At 33.5% G+C, this 16,308-nt stretch overlaps 1 protein-coding gene across 2 annotated transcripts in view; it reads left to right on the top strand.

Annotated features, from left to right (window-relative positions):
* The window catches only part of PYROXD1 (pyridine nucleotide-disulphide oxidoreductase domain 1), a 39,486-nt gene that overhangs the window by 15,245 nt on the left and 7,933 nt on the right, over positions 1 to 16,308 (top strand). The window contains exons 5-10 of one of the 2 annotated variants that reach the window (XM_074194312.1): positions 655 to 728; positions 4,298 to 4,458; positions 5,564 to 5,664; positions 11,499 to 11,628; positions 12,301 to 12,413; positions 13,434 to 13,556. In XM_074194312.1, the coding sequence (XP_074050413.1) occupies positions 655 to 728; positions 4,298 to 4,458; positions 5,564 to 5,664; positions 11,499 to 11,628; positions 12,301 to 12,413; positions 13,434 to 13,556 (702 nt within the window). The remainder of the gene's footprint in view (positions 1 to 654; positions 729 to 4,297; positions 4,459 to 5,563; positions 5,665 to 11,498; positions 11,629 to 12,300; positions 12,414 to 13,433; positions 13,557 to 16,308) is intronic. The other variant, XM_074194313.1, reaches the window with a different exon arrangement.

The following is a 16,308-nucleotide window of genomic DNA, read 5'->3' as shown; positions in this document are numbered from 1 at the left end:
TTCAGTCAGTACTGATATAGGGTTCATCAACAACAGCCTCTGTACTTTCAGATTCAAAGAGAGAGGGGAGGGGCAGCTAACTGGCCAGTGAATAGAGCATAGGCCTCTGCAGTCAGGAGGACCTGAGTTCAAATATGGCCTCAACACTTAATAATTGCCTAGCTATGTGACCTGAGGCAAGTCATTTAACCCCATTGCCTTAAATAAATCAAAAATTCAAAGAAAGAGGGGATAGAGTCATATAAAAATGTCTCTAAAAGAGTATAGAAAATGTGAACTAGTTAGGTGTGCTATAAGAAGATGAAACTATACAGTAAATATAGTACACTGAAATGGTCTGAAAAATATGATAGAAGAGATCAAGGGATATCATAAAATAATAATAGCTAATATTTATGTAATGCTTTAAGATTTACAAAGTACTTTAATAAATTATCTGTTTGGGCCTCATAACAATCCTGTGAGAACAGCTTGAAGAAAAAATTAAAGGAGAATATGAACACATGATTTGGGATTTCACAATGAAAAAGTAAGGTGGTACTGGTTACCTCTATAAACTAAAACATTTGGCTATAAAATTATTATGGGGTTTTCTTGCTTCAAATATTGCCCAGTACTGCTATAAGATTTCTGATTGCTCTCTCTTCAATATAGGAATTTCAAAAACAACTCACTAAAGCTAAAAGAATAACAATCGTTGGGAATGGGGGCATTGCACTTGAGTTAGTGTAAGTATATTTTGTGCTTCTTAATAAATAGCTCTGGGATTTTAAGTGATTATTGGTGAACTAGAAGATAAAAATGCTGTTAGCTGGAAAAAATATTTGAAATACTTTTTATTAATTTTCAGAGATAGTATTAGACTTGATTTTTCCAAATATTAGAATGTGAAAATAGAATCAATAATAGTAGTGTTTTTAATACAGTTCTTTCAGCAGCAGAGCCCTTTAAGTTTGATTAACATGTATTTTCAATTCAACATAGTTGTATATATAGGTTTCGAAAAATACTGTTCCATATCCTGCAATGGTTAATAAATTCATTGGTTCCACTTTACTTTTGTACTTTGTTCTTGCACTGCAAGTTGGTAGCTAAGATTTTTATGCTAAGATACTAGGTTTAACCTAAAATACAAAAATACCGAAAGTTTACTACACCTCTGAGTAAGGAGTAGTCTCTCTAAAGATAAAATATGCAAAATAAAGCATTTTCTACATCTAAAACCCTCGTTGGTTACTCTTGTTCCAGATTATTTCCCTGCTCAGCAGAAAAGCAAATAATGGTTAAATCTTACTGAAAGTTGAGCAAAGATAAAAAGTTTTCTCAATGTTCAATAATCTGACTTATCATCAAATCATTTCTTAAGTGGTTGATTGTATGTAGTGTTATTCTAAGAAATTTAACATTATATAGTGCAGTGGGAAATTTGTTGGGTTTATAGTTAGGATGTGCTTTCAGATCCTACTTACTTTCTGTATGACCTTGGGCAAAAAAACTTAATTTCTTTAGACCTTGGTTTCCTCCAATGTAATATGAAGGAGTTGGTTAGGACAGATTTCTATTTGTGTCTTTATTGGGGATGTAGAATGAACCAAGATATTTTTAAAAAATTGCATGGTATGTATATAAATTTTTAAATATATACATTTATATCTATAGCAGAACACATCAAATATCTAATTTACATAGGGATATTTCTTTGATCAGTTCAAAAAGGAATAACACCCTTGAGTGATCAGGTTTTTTTTTTAATTTTCTAAAATTGAAATATATATATATATATATATATATATATATATATATATATATATATATATACATATATATTTCTGTTCCTTAGGAATCTTCTTATTCTTGTGTGACTTATTAGGATTGTATTAATTTTTTGAAGTATTTTCCATTAAATTAACAATATTTTTCCTCTTTCACTTGAAAAATTTCCTCCTCTTATTTGTCACTAGTGCTATAATCCCTATAGCATCTTCTTAATTTTTGTTGCTGGTAGGAATGCTAGTCATAGTTAGCAAGATAAAAGGAGGAATGCATCTTTGAGTTTCAAGAATTAATAGTGTCTTCTTCAAAATGGCATACTTTTTTTTATTATTTTACAAGTATGTGGTTACCTATTATCTCTAAATCTACCCACTATTTTGCTTTCTTTTCTTGCATTAGTGCCTTCTTAGAAACAAAAGCATCATTTTCCCAATTGTTAGATTTGAGAATTTTGTTTGAAGAGACCTAGTTAGTATCAAAACAAACAATAAAGAAATCCGTTTTTCCTTATGTCTCTACACATAAAACTAATTATAATTAATGTTAATATTATTCTTTTACTGGTTTTATAAAAACAGTACAATAAATTTGTTCCATAGAAAGAGTATTATTATACATGGGAGATGCTTCTTAGATAGTTAGAATTTGTACTATAAAAGCTTAAAATAAATTTTTCTGGAATAAGCCAGTGTAAGTTACCTGAACTGGTCATGATAACCCACAATGTGAAAGGAGACAGGTGCTGAGACTAATGCTGCTTGCTGCCCCTTTTAGGAATATTTAAAAGTGTTGAGAACTTTTCCCATCTAAAATTAAGGGAAGGGACAGTATGACTTATGAACTGTGTTTTGCCTGACTACACATGTATAACCTATATCAAATTGCTTGCCTTCTCAATTGAGGGGAAAGGAGAGAGAGAGAGAGAGAGAATTTGAGAGAACTTAAAATTTTTACATGTAATAATGTGGGAGAAATAAAATATTAAATCCATGTCTGAAATGCAAAAAAAAAAAAAAAAAGGAAAACCTAAAGGAAGAAACCGCACTATTCTTGGGGAAGAATTTTGGTTGTGGGTTCATCTCCTAGTTTGATTCCTCAAGAAAGTAAATTCCCCAGGAGCAGAAGCTCCTTAAGCATCAGTGGAGCCTTTTTAATTCCTATAACAAGATGAAGTGTTGCAAGCATGCCTTTAGGATGCTGCTGTTTGAGTCCTAGTGGGAAAGTTGGTGGTTTTCTTTAAGGTGTATTCTCAACTTTGAGTACAACAAACTTTCTTCCAGGGAATCTGTACTACTTGTGACTTTCTTTTCAAAAAATGGCCATGTGTTCAATTTTCTGAATGTTAAAGTATTTTAGTAGTATATGTGGATATAATGTTACCATAGTATCTCTGCAAAGGGACAATAGTTGAGAGCCTGTTAGATGAGGAATGTTCATTAGAAGAGTGATTTTTCCCAAATTGCTTCTGCACTGAATCACCATTTAAAGGATGTATATTTTCCTTGTGTAAGTTCTTAAATACACTCTCAACCTCTGCACTCTTGTGGATAATCTTTGGAGTTACTATAGTTGAATATTTCATCACCTTGTGGCCAACTTGGTGATAAGACTTCTTTGAACTTCTTTAGACTGGTCCTAAAATAGTCTGCCATTGGGTCTGTGCTTTTAGCCTTCAGGACTTCTGAGAGCTTGCACTCCATTGGCATATCATTTAAGAATCCAAGCTTGGGGGTAGCTTGGTGATGCAGTGGATAGAGCAATTGGCCCTAGAGTCAGGAGGATCTGAATTCAAATGTGGCCTCAGACACTTAATAGCAGTGTGACATTGGGCAAGTCATTTAAGCCCAGTGTCATGTAAAAACAAACATCCAAACTTGAATCCCCCCCCTCCTAATGAGGTATCAGAATAACACTTCAGTGGAGGTTACTGGAGTAACCTATTATAACCAGATTTTAAAAAGTTAATAAAACAAAATACCATTGTGAGCCCTAAACTGGAATAGGGGTTTAATAAATTTAGAGAGAAAATGAAATTTAGAGATCTTAGATCAATCCCCTAATTTTGCACATGAGCTTGCCCATAGGTAGTAAATAATAGAACAAGAATTCAAACCCAAGTGACTTTTTGTTTTATACCATAATGCCTCTGGGAAATAGATTTGTCTCATAGATAGACAGACCCTTCTGTGTAGCAATTTTCACTGAACAGTATTTTGCTAGTAATTATTATAAATTGATCATTGGTGGGTTCTTTTTGTGTATTGAATAAGTTCCTTTTATAAATCTACAATAAGCTTTTTTTTTTTTAATGGTTTTTATTAAGATATCTTAACAAAATGGCACACCTCTCTCATGGTGGGAGAGGGGCCTTACAATAAGCTTTTATTCTAAAGATGCGTGGCACATTTTTTCAATTTGACTCAGGATGTATTTTATTCAAAAGTCAGTTGTTGCTTATAGAGTTAAATATTCTTTTGGCAAATTATTTGTATCTTCTACTGATGAAGTTTAATATCTTCTTCAGGTATGAAATTGAAGGCTGTGAAGTGATTTGGGCTATTAAAGATAAAGCAATTGGGAATGCTTTCTTTGATGCTGGAGCAGCAGAATTCCTGACCTCAAAGCTTACTTCTAAAAAATCTGAAGCTAAAACTATATGTAAGAGAACCAGATATACAATAGAAGGTAAACTTTTAAAAAATTATTTCCCTTTCCTTTCTAACTAGAACAATTTTGTTACTTTAAGTCAGAGAACAGTTAGTAATATTTAGAAGGTCTGATAGTGCCTGTGACAAGCAAGTTATATATCTTTATATATCTACTCCTCCTAACTCAGTGTTTTGGGGCATTAGAGAAGGTATAACTAGCATTTAAAGCCACAACTGTATTTGCTCCCAAACACAGGTCAAATGCACAAATTCAGAGACTGCTCTTGGGAAAACAAAAAAAAATTCTCTTTATTTTAGAGTGAAACAAAAGAGGGAGAGTATGAGGGGAGAGGTTAATGTTGAGTGTTTTATAGGCATATAAGGCAGAAGAAGGATCATGTTTGGATGACCTCCTTTCTGCTTAAATAGGCTCAGAGACCCTTCTTTTTTTTTTTTTTTTTTTGGCAAGGCAATGGGGTTAAGCAGCTTGCCCAAGGCCACACAGCTAGGTAATTATTAAGTGTCTGAGGCCAGATTTGAGCTCCTGACTCCAGGGCTGGTGCTCTATCCACTGCACCACCTAGCTGCCGCACTGGGACTCTTCTTGAAAGAAGCAAGAGTGAAGTAGAGGTGGTAAGGATGAAAAGGTGCAAGAAATTTTAGAGAAGATAAGATTTAGATCAGGTACTGTAGGAAGTGTGATAAAGAGTTGATTAGAAAAAAAATAAAAAAACAGTTGATTAGAGAAGAAACAATGGTTTATTACATTAGTAGTGGCTCAGCTGTGTAGCCTTGGGCAAGCCACTTAACCCCATTTGCCTTTGCAAAAACCTAAAAAAAAAAAGAAAAAGAAAACAATAATAGTGGCTCAGGTCAGCTTAGTTTACAAATTTGTAGCTGACAAAATCAGCCTAGTTGTGTGACTCCTTTGGATGCATTTCAGTGGCATACAAATATAAATGAAGAAAATGCAAGGATGTCCATTAAAATTGAGAATTCGATGAACTGGGAGGTATTTACAACTTGGAGTTAAGAAAGAAATTCAGAATGTACTACCTAAACCTGAGCTTCAGAACATATCCAGGGGTACTTTGACTTGTATACAGTTTTTACTTTTTTGAGCCTGATTTCTTTGTTTTCAGAAAGTGAAAAGGAAGCAAGTGCTGTAGCTGATGCTGGTAATCTAGGCAGTGCCTTGGGACCTGATTGGCATGAAGGTTTAAATCTTAAAGGAACAAAAGAGGTAAATGTTTTATATCTAATGAGTTTCTATAACTGCAAATTTTATATATCTCCCTGAATTGACAAAAAACATGAAATATTTTTAAAAAGTAGTGCAGAAGATGTTTTTCTGTATCATTTTCTAATTTACTATGTAGGAAAGCATTTGCTTTATCCCTCCTGATTCATAGCTAAAACAGGTTGTTAATTCTCTTTTGAAAATAGTCCAGGGATAGCCCAAATTGCATTGGTAGCCTATTCGAGTTTTTATTATGCAATCCCTATGTTAAATTAAATGTCCTAATGTATTTTCTTTTTCTTTTTTTTTTTTTTTAGTTTTTGCAAGGCAATGGGGTTAAGTGGCTTGCCCAAGGCCACACAGCTAGGTAATTATTAAGTGTCTGAGGCCGGATTTGAACTCAGGTACTCCTGACTCCAGGGCCGGTACTCTATTCACTGAGCCACCTAGCCGCCCTCGTAATGTATTTTTAAAACACTTATTTTTAATAAAATTTCTTTACCAGAAGATTTATTTATATACTCAGTGTCACTAATATTCTTTCATGACCTTAAAGATGACTAAAACATTTTATAAATAATTTATTTAATTAAACTGATTTTTTTTTTAACTTAACCCTAATCCTTACATCTCAAAAAAATACAGTTACATTCATTAAGTGTCTGTTGAGTTGCACAGCACTGTGCTGAGATCCAGGAGAGAAAAAGTTTTGCTTCAATATGGTTCCTGGTTTCAGAAAGCTCATAAGTAAGGAGACAAAACACAAACACAGAGAGCTATGATATGCTATATACATGATAGCATGTTGTTTTGTACTTTGTAAAATCTGAGCAGGAGGATCATTACCAGCTGGTGATGAGAAAGGGCTTCTTAGAGGAGGTCATATATGAGATGAGCTCTAAAGGAATGGGATGGGATGAGGGGAGAAGGAGAGGAGGAAGGGAGGAATGGGACGAAGACAAATAAGGACATGCAAAATCTATGTAAACATGGGCACCAAGGTCCGGCAGGAGAGTGACCATGAGGCAGAGAGTACATTGGTTCTGATAAAATGGGAAGGATGGTTTAGAGCAGGAGGAGAGTGGAGGCAAAAAGAGACATTTATATAAAGCAGCTTATAATCCCTGTAGGGTAATGGTAAATGGGATAGAGATGAGGGGCAGGGGAGGATTGTACTGCACTACATCCTAGGAAATCATCACACCTTCTTGAGAGAGTTTTGCAGGCTCCTTGAGGGCTAGGAACATTACATTTTTGTCTTTTATCCTATGTGATTGGCATTTAGTAGGCATTTAATAAATGCTTTTAAATGTTTTTATTAATGTAAAAGAAGTAACAAGCTATGTGAGTGAATGGGATTGCCACTAGAGAGACTGTAGAGGGAAGAAGTGCAGCCTAAAGATAGATCTTTGGAGTATCTCTGTATGAAAGGATTAGAAATCTTAGTTTCACAATCAGATTAGATTAGATGATTTCCCTCTAGTTATTCCTATTATTCTCCATCCCTTCCCTAACCTTAGATTACTTTGTATTTATTTATTTATTCATGTACATATTGTTTCTGCTCAGTAGATGGAATCTCTTTCAGGGTAGAGATTTTTTTTCATTTTATTTTTGTGAGATAGATTGAGAAGACATGTATGGTTTGCTTCATATTGAAGATCTCATTACATTATCTTTTCCTTCCTTCAGATTTGCTTATTGCTGTCTTGGCACTGTAATCTCTCCAGTCACTCAGACTCACAATTCTTGTGTCATCCGTTGTTCCTCACTCTCTTGACCCCTTATATACATTTAGTTTTAGTGCAGAGCTTTTCATTATTACTGAGCCAGCTAGGTGGCAGAGAAGGTAGAGAACTGAGCCTGAAATTAGGAAGTCCTGGGATTCAAATTCTGTCTCATAACACTAAGTACAAGTGACTTCACCTCTTTTTGCCTCAGTTTCCTTAGCTGTAAATTGGGACTCATAACAGCAATGACCTCCTGAATAAAATGATATTTGTAAGGCATTTAGCATTGTGCTGGTGCATAGTAAGCACCATAGAAATGCTACATCTTCCATCTCTCTTGCTATTCCCCTTCTCTTTAATCACCACCCTAGTTCAGACTCTTATCATCTTTCCCCTGGCCTATTACAACAGCCTCCTAATCAATTACCAATTTGTAAATTATAAGTAAATACACATTTGTATATTAGTGGTACATCTTTTAAAATTACGTGTATTCAAAAAAAATCTAGGAACTTGTAAATCTCAATAATAGTAGTTGAGTGGGGTGAATTCTGGTTCAAACCTTGTCTGAATGGCTAAACTCAGAATCTATATTCCATGTCACTTTGGAAGGAAGTTTCTAGCCCTTGGCTCTTTTTTGCTTAGCATTTTTATGAATAATAGCAATGAATTTACATCTTTATAGCACATTAAAATTTTCAAAAGTATTTTACATACTTCTTATGAAATCTCTAAGTCCATTGTAGACTTTTTGCAGCATTAATATTACAAGTATTATTATCCTCATTTTATGGTCAAAGAAACTGAGGTGTGATTTACTTGGGAAAATCCCTAGATAGCATGCTTATCAAATCTATAGATGACAAATTTCAATTACAGCTAGGTAAAGTCAGCAATTACAGATAGGTAGAGATACAGAATCAGGAACCAAAAAAGATCTTGAATGGAAAAAACATTGAATCAAATCTAATTAGATATCTTAATTGTAATTGTTTATATAATTGTTAAATCCTACACCTGTGAGTTGAGTCAAGATGGCAGAAGTATGGCTAAAAAGTAGTATAATATAAGACAATAGTGTGGTAAGGTAGCCAAAAAAAGTCTAATAAGATTTTTAGAATGACATGATGACACTGCCTAGGAAAGTGCTATCTCAGCTATACTCCTTCCTTGTGCAGATTCTAATTAGGAATATTATGTTTAGTTCAGGGTACCATATTTTAAAGGACAACTAGTTGACACAGTGGATAGAGTGTAGGCCTGGAGTCAAAAGGACCTGAGTTCAAATCCAGTTTCAGACACTAGCTGTGTAATACACTTAAACTCTGTTTGCTTCAGTTCCTCATCTATGCAATAAACTGGAGAAGGAAATGGCAAACCACTCCAGGATCTTTGCCAAGAAAACCCCAAAGGGGGTCACAGAGAGTTGAATATGTTTGAAATCACTCAACAACCATATTTTAAGGACATTATTAAGCCGAAGAGCATGCAAAGGAGAACAAGTAGAATGATGAAGGGACCAGATAAAGATTTGTCATTGTTTTGGGGAGGAGAGTGAAAGATTGTAAGTTATGTGTGGAGAATACAACTGCAAAATTCTAAATTTTAGAGGTTCTAAAATCTCCTAAGACAAGCATAAACATACACAATCTATTTTCATTAACTATTTTTTTTAATTTCTCATGGACCATTTCAAGTGTACATTAGGAGCATAGAACTATGGGATAATAGAGTTAAAAAAATACACCCTTAACTAATTTTCCTTATAAAAATGGGAAAAAACCCATTCCTGTGAATTTTAAGTGAGTTGCCTAAGATTATACAGTAAGGGTTCAAATAAGAACCCAAGTAAAACCTGTGATTTTCTGTAAACCTAAGTATTTGTTGATCTACCAGATGATTCTTTTCTTCCAATTTAAATGCAATCCATTTAAACATTTGCTTCAGAGACTCTAGAAGTGATTATTCAGAGGCAAGCCATATAACTTATAAAGTTAATACTGAACACTGGGTCCCCCCCAAAAATGGTTATTTTCTGTATGTGTGTACTTGTACTCACTTTCTCAGACACTCATCACTCTACAGTTTTTTTGTAGTCAGGAACTAAGGATGAACATGCTTCGTGTTCCCAGTGATCCCTTTTTCTCTAAATCCAGTGGTCTTTTTTCAGGCCTCCTCCTTCTTGATCTCTCTGCAACATTTGATTCTTTTGACTACTTGTTTCTTCCTGAAAACTTTACTCTTTGGATTCTGTGACATTGCTCTCTCCTGACTTTTTTTTATAGGTTTTAATCACTCCTGTTCAAGTCTCCTTTGATGAATCATCATCTATCTCTTGCTCTTATATGGTCATCTGTCATTTGCTTCTCTTCTCTCTATATTTCTCCCATTGGTGATTTCATCTGCTTCTGATGTTTCAAGTATCACTTTGATATTTGAAAAAGAACCAGGTCTGTGATTTCACCAGTATAGGAAATCTTCCTTCACTGACACAGGCCAGCAGTTTCTCTGAAAAGTGAATTTTAGAAAACTGCCCTTTAAGGCACAGAAATTTAAGGGACTTGGCCAAGACCACACAAATAGGATGTCAGAGGTTGACTTGAATTCCAATCTTGGTTTCAAGTCATATCTACTTCTGAGGGTCTAGACCTAATTTCACCCAAATGCCAGTCCCACATTATCAGCTATCTGATGGACATCTTCTCTTAGACTATAGGTAGGCATCTTACACTGAACATGTCTAAAAACAGAACTCATCTATTTCCCATAAGTTTATTCCCTAATACTTGCCAATTTGGGGCAAGCAGTAACAATAACAGTGATTTTAGGTTTTCATACTACAATTTTCATCTTTTATCCTCACAACTCTGGGAGACAGGGGCTATTATTATTTCCATTTATAGATAAGGAAACTAATCTATAATTTGAGTGACTTGCCCAAGATCACATAGTTAATTAAGTGTTCTAGATTGAATTCAAACTCAGTTGTCCTTAACTCCTGTGCTCTATCCACTCTGCCACCTAGTGGCCCTTAGGTTAGCTCCAGCCTCAGTCACCTAAATTCATAACCTTTTCTTGTTATTACACATTCTCTTTGATGTTTACCTCCACAGCAGCTCTATAATTTATCTTTTTTCCTCTCTGCTCATATCTTGTTATTGTTCAGCTACTTCAGTCATGCCTGACTCTTTGTGACCTCATTTGGGGTTTTCTTTGCAAAAATACTGGAGTGGTTTGCCGTTTCCTTCTTCAGCTCATTTGACAGATGAGGTAACAGAAGTAAACAGAGTTAAGTGACTTGCTGAGGTTCATAGAGTTAGTAAGAGTCTGAGGCTAGGCCCAGCTATGCTACATAGCTGCCCTATTCATTCTACCACTGCCCTAGATTATTCCCCTTTCTTGTGGATTACTAAAATGGCCTAATTATTTTCTCTACTTCCATTCTTTCTTCCTTTCTAGTCTGCCTTCCACATAATTGCCACAAGTAATTTTTCAAAAATAGCTAACCATCTAACTCCTAAATCAAAAACTTTCAATCACTTCCCATTACTTCTAGGATAAAACAGATTGTCTTTTATTGTCCTTCCACAGTCTGGTTTCTTAGTGCTTCTCTTTCAGTGTTTGGTGCAATAGGTACTTAAATGTTTTTTGTTTGATTCATGAGTTCTGCATTGTACCCAAATTGAACTCCTCTAGGTGCCCCAAAATCACCATTTATTTTCCATCATTTGCATTGACAAAAATTGTTCTCCCCTCTCCCTCCTGTGTATACTTGGAATGATTTCTCTCTGCCTCTGAAGCTTTAACCCAGGTGACACTTCCTCTGTAAAACTTGTTGATCACTCAGTTTTTAGTATTCTCTTTTCTAATTTCCTGGTCCTAAATTTATTTTTGTACTTGCCTTGTTTTATTCCCTTCCCCCCAGAAGACAGGTACTGCTTCACTTTTGGTTTTGTATGCAAGTCATTTGAGACAAGTTTATTTGTTGAATCATACTATAAATTCCTGTAAATTAAAATATTAAAAGCTTTATAAATACCACAAATGAATTATTATTCCTAATGTTATGTTTTATGGTAACCAGCAAATTTCCTTTTTTATTTTTAGTTTTCCCACAAAGTTCACATTGAAACCATGTGTGAAATTAAAAAAATTTATCACCAGGAAGAATTTAAGCAACTGAAGAAAACATCCTTGACTCTTCCAGGAGATTGTCAGGATAAGTCAACTGATAAAAGTAAGTATCAAAATAGTTTACAACTATTTATGATCTGTTGTACTTTTCATATATATCATTTCAAACTTCAGGTATATAGGCACTATATAAATATATTAAATTATTGCAATTAATTATATTTTTAAAAATTGATAAACCATTACATTTAGCCAATATTAGGCTCAGATGAATTCATTTTGTTCTGGTAGGTTTTTTTTTCCTTTGTAGGAAAAAAAGGACAATTCAAAAAGGCTCAGATGAATTCATTTTGTTCTGGAAGGTTTTTTTTTCCTTTGTAGGAAAAAAAGGACAATTCAAAAACTTGAATGAGTTATTGAAGGAAAAATATGTTGTGAAATGAGCAGTTTACAGTTGAAATATGGGTAAAACATAGAACTTATATTATTTTAAAATACCATAATTCTTTGGTCAGTTTTTTTATTAATAGAAGCAGATAATACATTATTTGCTTAGTGTTCTCCTAGGTTTTTGAAACCAGACTATTGTGATTTGTAAAGTAGGTGAAGAATTATGTCTAAATTATTCCTTAAAGAACAAGATTCATTAGCATTTTAAAGTTTATCTGCCTTATAATTTATTATTGTAATTTTGTTTTGATATTTATATTCATATGAAGTAAATACTTATTGACCTGTTGATACTTTCTGAGTTTGAGGTCTTCATTGTTTTTAGATACGTGGCCTGTATATGTAGAATTGACCAATGAGAAGATATATGGCTGTGATTTTATTGTCAGTGCAACTGGGGTTGTGCCAAATGTTAAGCCTTTCCTTGATGGAAACAATGTAAGAAAAACTCTTTGTATTTATCTGAAATGTCATTTGTTTGGATATAGTTGAATGTTTAATAATCTTTATGCAGAAGTCTAATTCAAAAAACATGGCAAAATTTGTCTCAAAATTGGTATTTGAAATTTCATTAGCACCCAATGTAGTGGTTTTCAGTTTGGCTATAATTATTTCTGGATTTATTGCAATATCAATTATTTAGTCATTCTAAGTGATTATCAGTTCCAGGAAAATACTTATTTCAATTTTGATATTTAAAAGAACTAATGGGTTTTAAAGAGTGATTGTGCTGTGGTGATGAGCATGTCTTTTAGTTGATTAACACTCAAATTTTAGAGTCCATAAGAGTACATAAGGTTCATTTTTTTAATATATTTTTTCCAATTTTATGAAAAAACATTTTAACATTTGCTTTTTAAATTTTTGAATTACATGTTCCCCTCTCTGCCTAGCTCCTCACCTTCTATATTGAGAAGGCAAGCAATTTGTTATAGATGTTACATGTGTAGTTATGCATAGGAGTCATTTTATGAATAAAAGTACTAACCAAAAAAATTTTGAAAAAATAAAGTAAAAGTATTCATCAGTCTGAATTTCGATTTTATCATAAGTCCTTTGGAATTGTCTCAGATACTTGTATTGCTGAGAAAAGCTAAGTTATTTCATTCACAGTTGATCATCATATAATATTGCTGTTATACAGATTCATTTTTTCAATTCCAAATGATTGATGAAATCCCAAAAGGCAGAAATTCAGATGACTGAAAGCTAGTCTAAAAGGATTTTAAATGGTTTGTTGGAGATTTTTTTTTAAGTAGTTGGTTGGATGATTTGGGTTTGTGCACTGATCCCTTTTCCTGTTTTCTTAAGTTTAAAATTTAAATTAAATTAAAAAATTAAATTTAAGCCTACCAATGAGTTAAACTGGTTTTTTGCCCAGTTTAGCCTGAAAAAGGCCTTTTTTTTTTTTTTGCTATTTTAAAAATATTTTTATTCTGTATTTGTACATATTCTTAGTTTATGCTTGGTGAAGATGGTGGCCTGAAAGTAGATGACCATATGCGTACATCACTTCCCAATATCTATGCTGCAGGTGATATCTGTACTGCATCATGGCAACCTAGTCCAGTCTGGCAGCAGGTGAGCCAACTTATTTAATGTTATATTTTTATGTAACTTAGGCTATTGATCCCACCTAATCAATTTTTCTGTAAGAGATTAAATCAGGAATGGGGAATCTCTAAAATTTCGAATACGGCCCACAGACCAAGTTTCCCTTCCTCTGGATCAAACAAAAAGCATTACAGAGGATGATGTAACATTGAAAAACTTACGGAACAATGAGTGGAAATTAGCCTTAATTTTAGTTAATCAGAGTATTGGCATGGGCAACTATCTTTTTTTTTCAGATTTTTAAAAACATTATGATGATTTTCCTTGTATTTGTTATTATTTAAAAATTTGAGAGTAAAATATTGTTTTGTTTTGGCAGTATGGCATAGTGGATTGAGAACTGGCCTTTGAGTTCAAGCCCTGACTGAACTGCAATAAGACTTTTCTCACCAGAAGTTCCTTACAATATTGCAATTAAAAGTCCAGACCAGGATTAAGTATTTTGTTCCCTGGGCAGCTTTTATTCTGTTCCATATTCCACTTATTGCCATTTTAAAGAATTCATTTCCATTACTTGTTTCTCATTGATTTGCTACTAGATTCCTTATAGTTCAGGGTTCTTTGAGATGCTTTCAGGGAATCTAGGAAGTCAAAAGTTAAGTAATAATACTAAGATGATAAAAATGGTAGATAATATAACTCACATAAACACTAGCTCTTTGGGAGGTCTTCAGGAATTTTTAAGAATATAAAGGGTCTCTGAGACCAAAAAGTTCGAGAAATGCTAATCTAGACCAAATTATACTTGAAAACAACAATTGTCCGTACAAATTTCCAACAAGGTGTCATGCAACCTTTCCTTGAAGGTCACTAGAGGCTGGAAACTAATCATAGCTAAGACAGCCCATTCCACTTTTTATACTCCTGATTGTTAGGAAATTTTTACTCAATTTCTACTCAAGCTAAATTTGCAATTTCTACCTCCTGTTTTTAGTCCTTGTCACTAGAGTCAAGGAAAAACAAGTCTAATCCTTCTTCTATATGATAACTCTTTACATACTTAAAGTAACTTTCATTGCCTTCCTAAGCCTTCTTTTTTCCAGCCTAAACATTTCCGTTTTCTTCAGCTGAATTTTTGTATAAATTTACTCATATTAAAACAAATTGATAATTTATTAAAGAGAAGAGCAAAGGTTGAGGTAGTGTGAGTATCTAGTGAAGAGATTCTAGGATACAGTTGAAATTTTTACATTATGGCAAGATAGTAGAAAATTCTAAAATTGGGAAAAATCATAAAAAGTTTTGCCAAGGAAGTTAATTCTAAAATTTTTATGGAGCTGCCCACCCAATAATCCTTTTTGAAACAAACATTTTCCACAGATTTTTTTTCCTTTTTACTAGAGAATACCTCATTTGGTTTTATAATCAGAAAAGTTATTGAGAGTCACTTGATTGCAATCTTTTCTGTAAAGTAAAAGTTACTTATATTTAGTTAAGCAAAATTATAAAATGTAATATCTAGCACTCTACAATTAAAATAATTCCAGTCTTTCATTTGATCCTTACTACAACTCTACAAAGAAGATAACAAAAGGATCCCTGTCCCTATTTTATAAATAAGAATATTGAGAGGTTCAGTGACTCAAGATGAGAAAGGTCACAAATTTTGATATTTGTTATTTCTACCTTACATTAATATGTTGTCACATTTATAAACCAACTTTTTTAGTCATATAAAGGATTGCATTGTTTCTATAGAAATAATAATATAAATTTGAATTATGTTCTCAAGTCAGTTTCACAATCATCTGTTTAATAGTCTTTAGAGTGTCAGAATTGATTATTTTAACACTTCAAGATCTGTGATTTCTTTAATGTGTATTCACTTCATAGACACAAATTTTTGTGCTTCATTTTAATAGTCTTTCTGAGAGTTATAATAGCCAAAAAATGTATCACTCTGGTGCTACCTTGTTATTAATCCTTCTCACCATTTCCTTAGATGACGCCTCATTACTAGATTGCACTTTGAAACTTATGCAATATCATGGTAAGACTTTCCAGGAATTACGGCATAAGCTACGAGAACCTAGGATTACTTTCACACTACAATGAAGTATTAAAGTAGGGCTTAGGAGTAGTTATCTTGCTGTATTTAACAACATTTTTATGAGACTATTAATAAGAATTATAATTGGGACTCCAGGAACCTTTTTCCTTCTTGCAAGTTCGAAAAGTGGTGGCTCTATAAGATCTTCCATAGAGGCATGTGCCAGTATAATATCAGAAACACAACTAGGTTGTTGGCTCCCTAGTGAACTCCCTTTTTTTTGTGAGCTTTGAAGATCACTATTTCACTTCTGACTACTACTATCTATTGTTTCTAAGAAGGGTTTCCTTCCTTGGCCACTTGGAATGGAACATAGTCACAAAGTTTCTTTTTACATTCTTTGTTTTTTGAAACAAACATACAGCTCTTTCAAGGTGTTAAGAGTGTTTACTGCTACAATAAAGAATTTTTAAAATTACCTTTTTTTTTTCCTACTTAGACTTTATCACAGAATATTAGTTTGATTTACCCAGGGCTTTACAAAGGACTGAAGATTAATCAGTATTTTTTTTAAAAAAGTCCTTCGTCTCAGACTAAGGCATTTTTTTTCACAGATATGAGTTATGGATTCTAGAGATATCATTGAGACAAGTCATTGGTACTAGTGGTTTTTCCTCCAACCTCTGGACTTGGGTCTTACAGACCCTGATCAGAACTGGTGAGGATAGA

This window comes from Macrotis lagotis, chromosome 7 (assembly GCF_037893015.1).
Source record: "Macrotis lagotis isolate mMagLag1 chromosome 7, bilby.v1.9.chrom.fasta, whole genome shotgun sequence".
Classification (NCBI taxonomy): domain Eukaryota; kingdom Metazoa; phylum Chordata; class Mammalia; order Peramelemorphia; family Peramelidae; genus Macrotis; species Macrotis lagotis.
The sequence above is the reverse complement of the archived record's forward strand: the minus strand, read 5'-3'. Positions and strand labels throughout refer to the sequence as shown.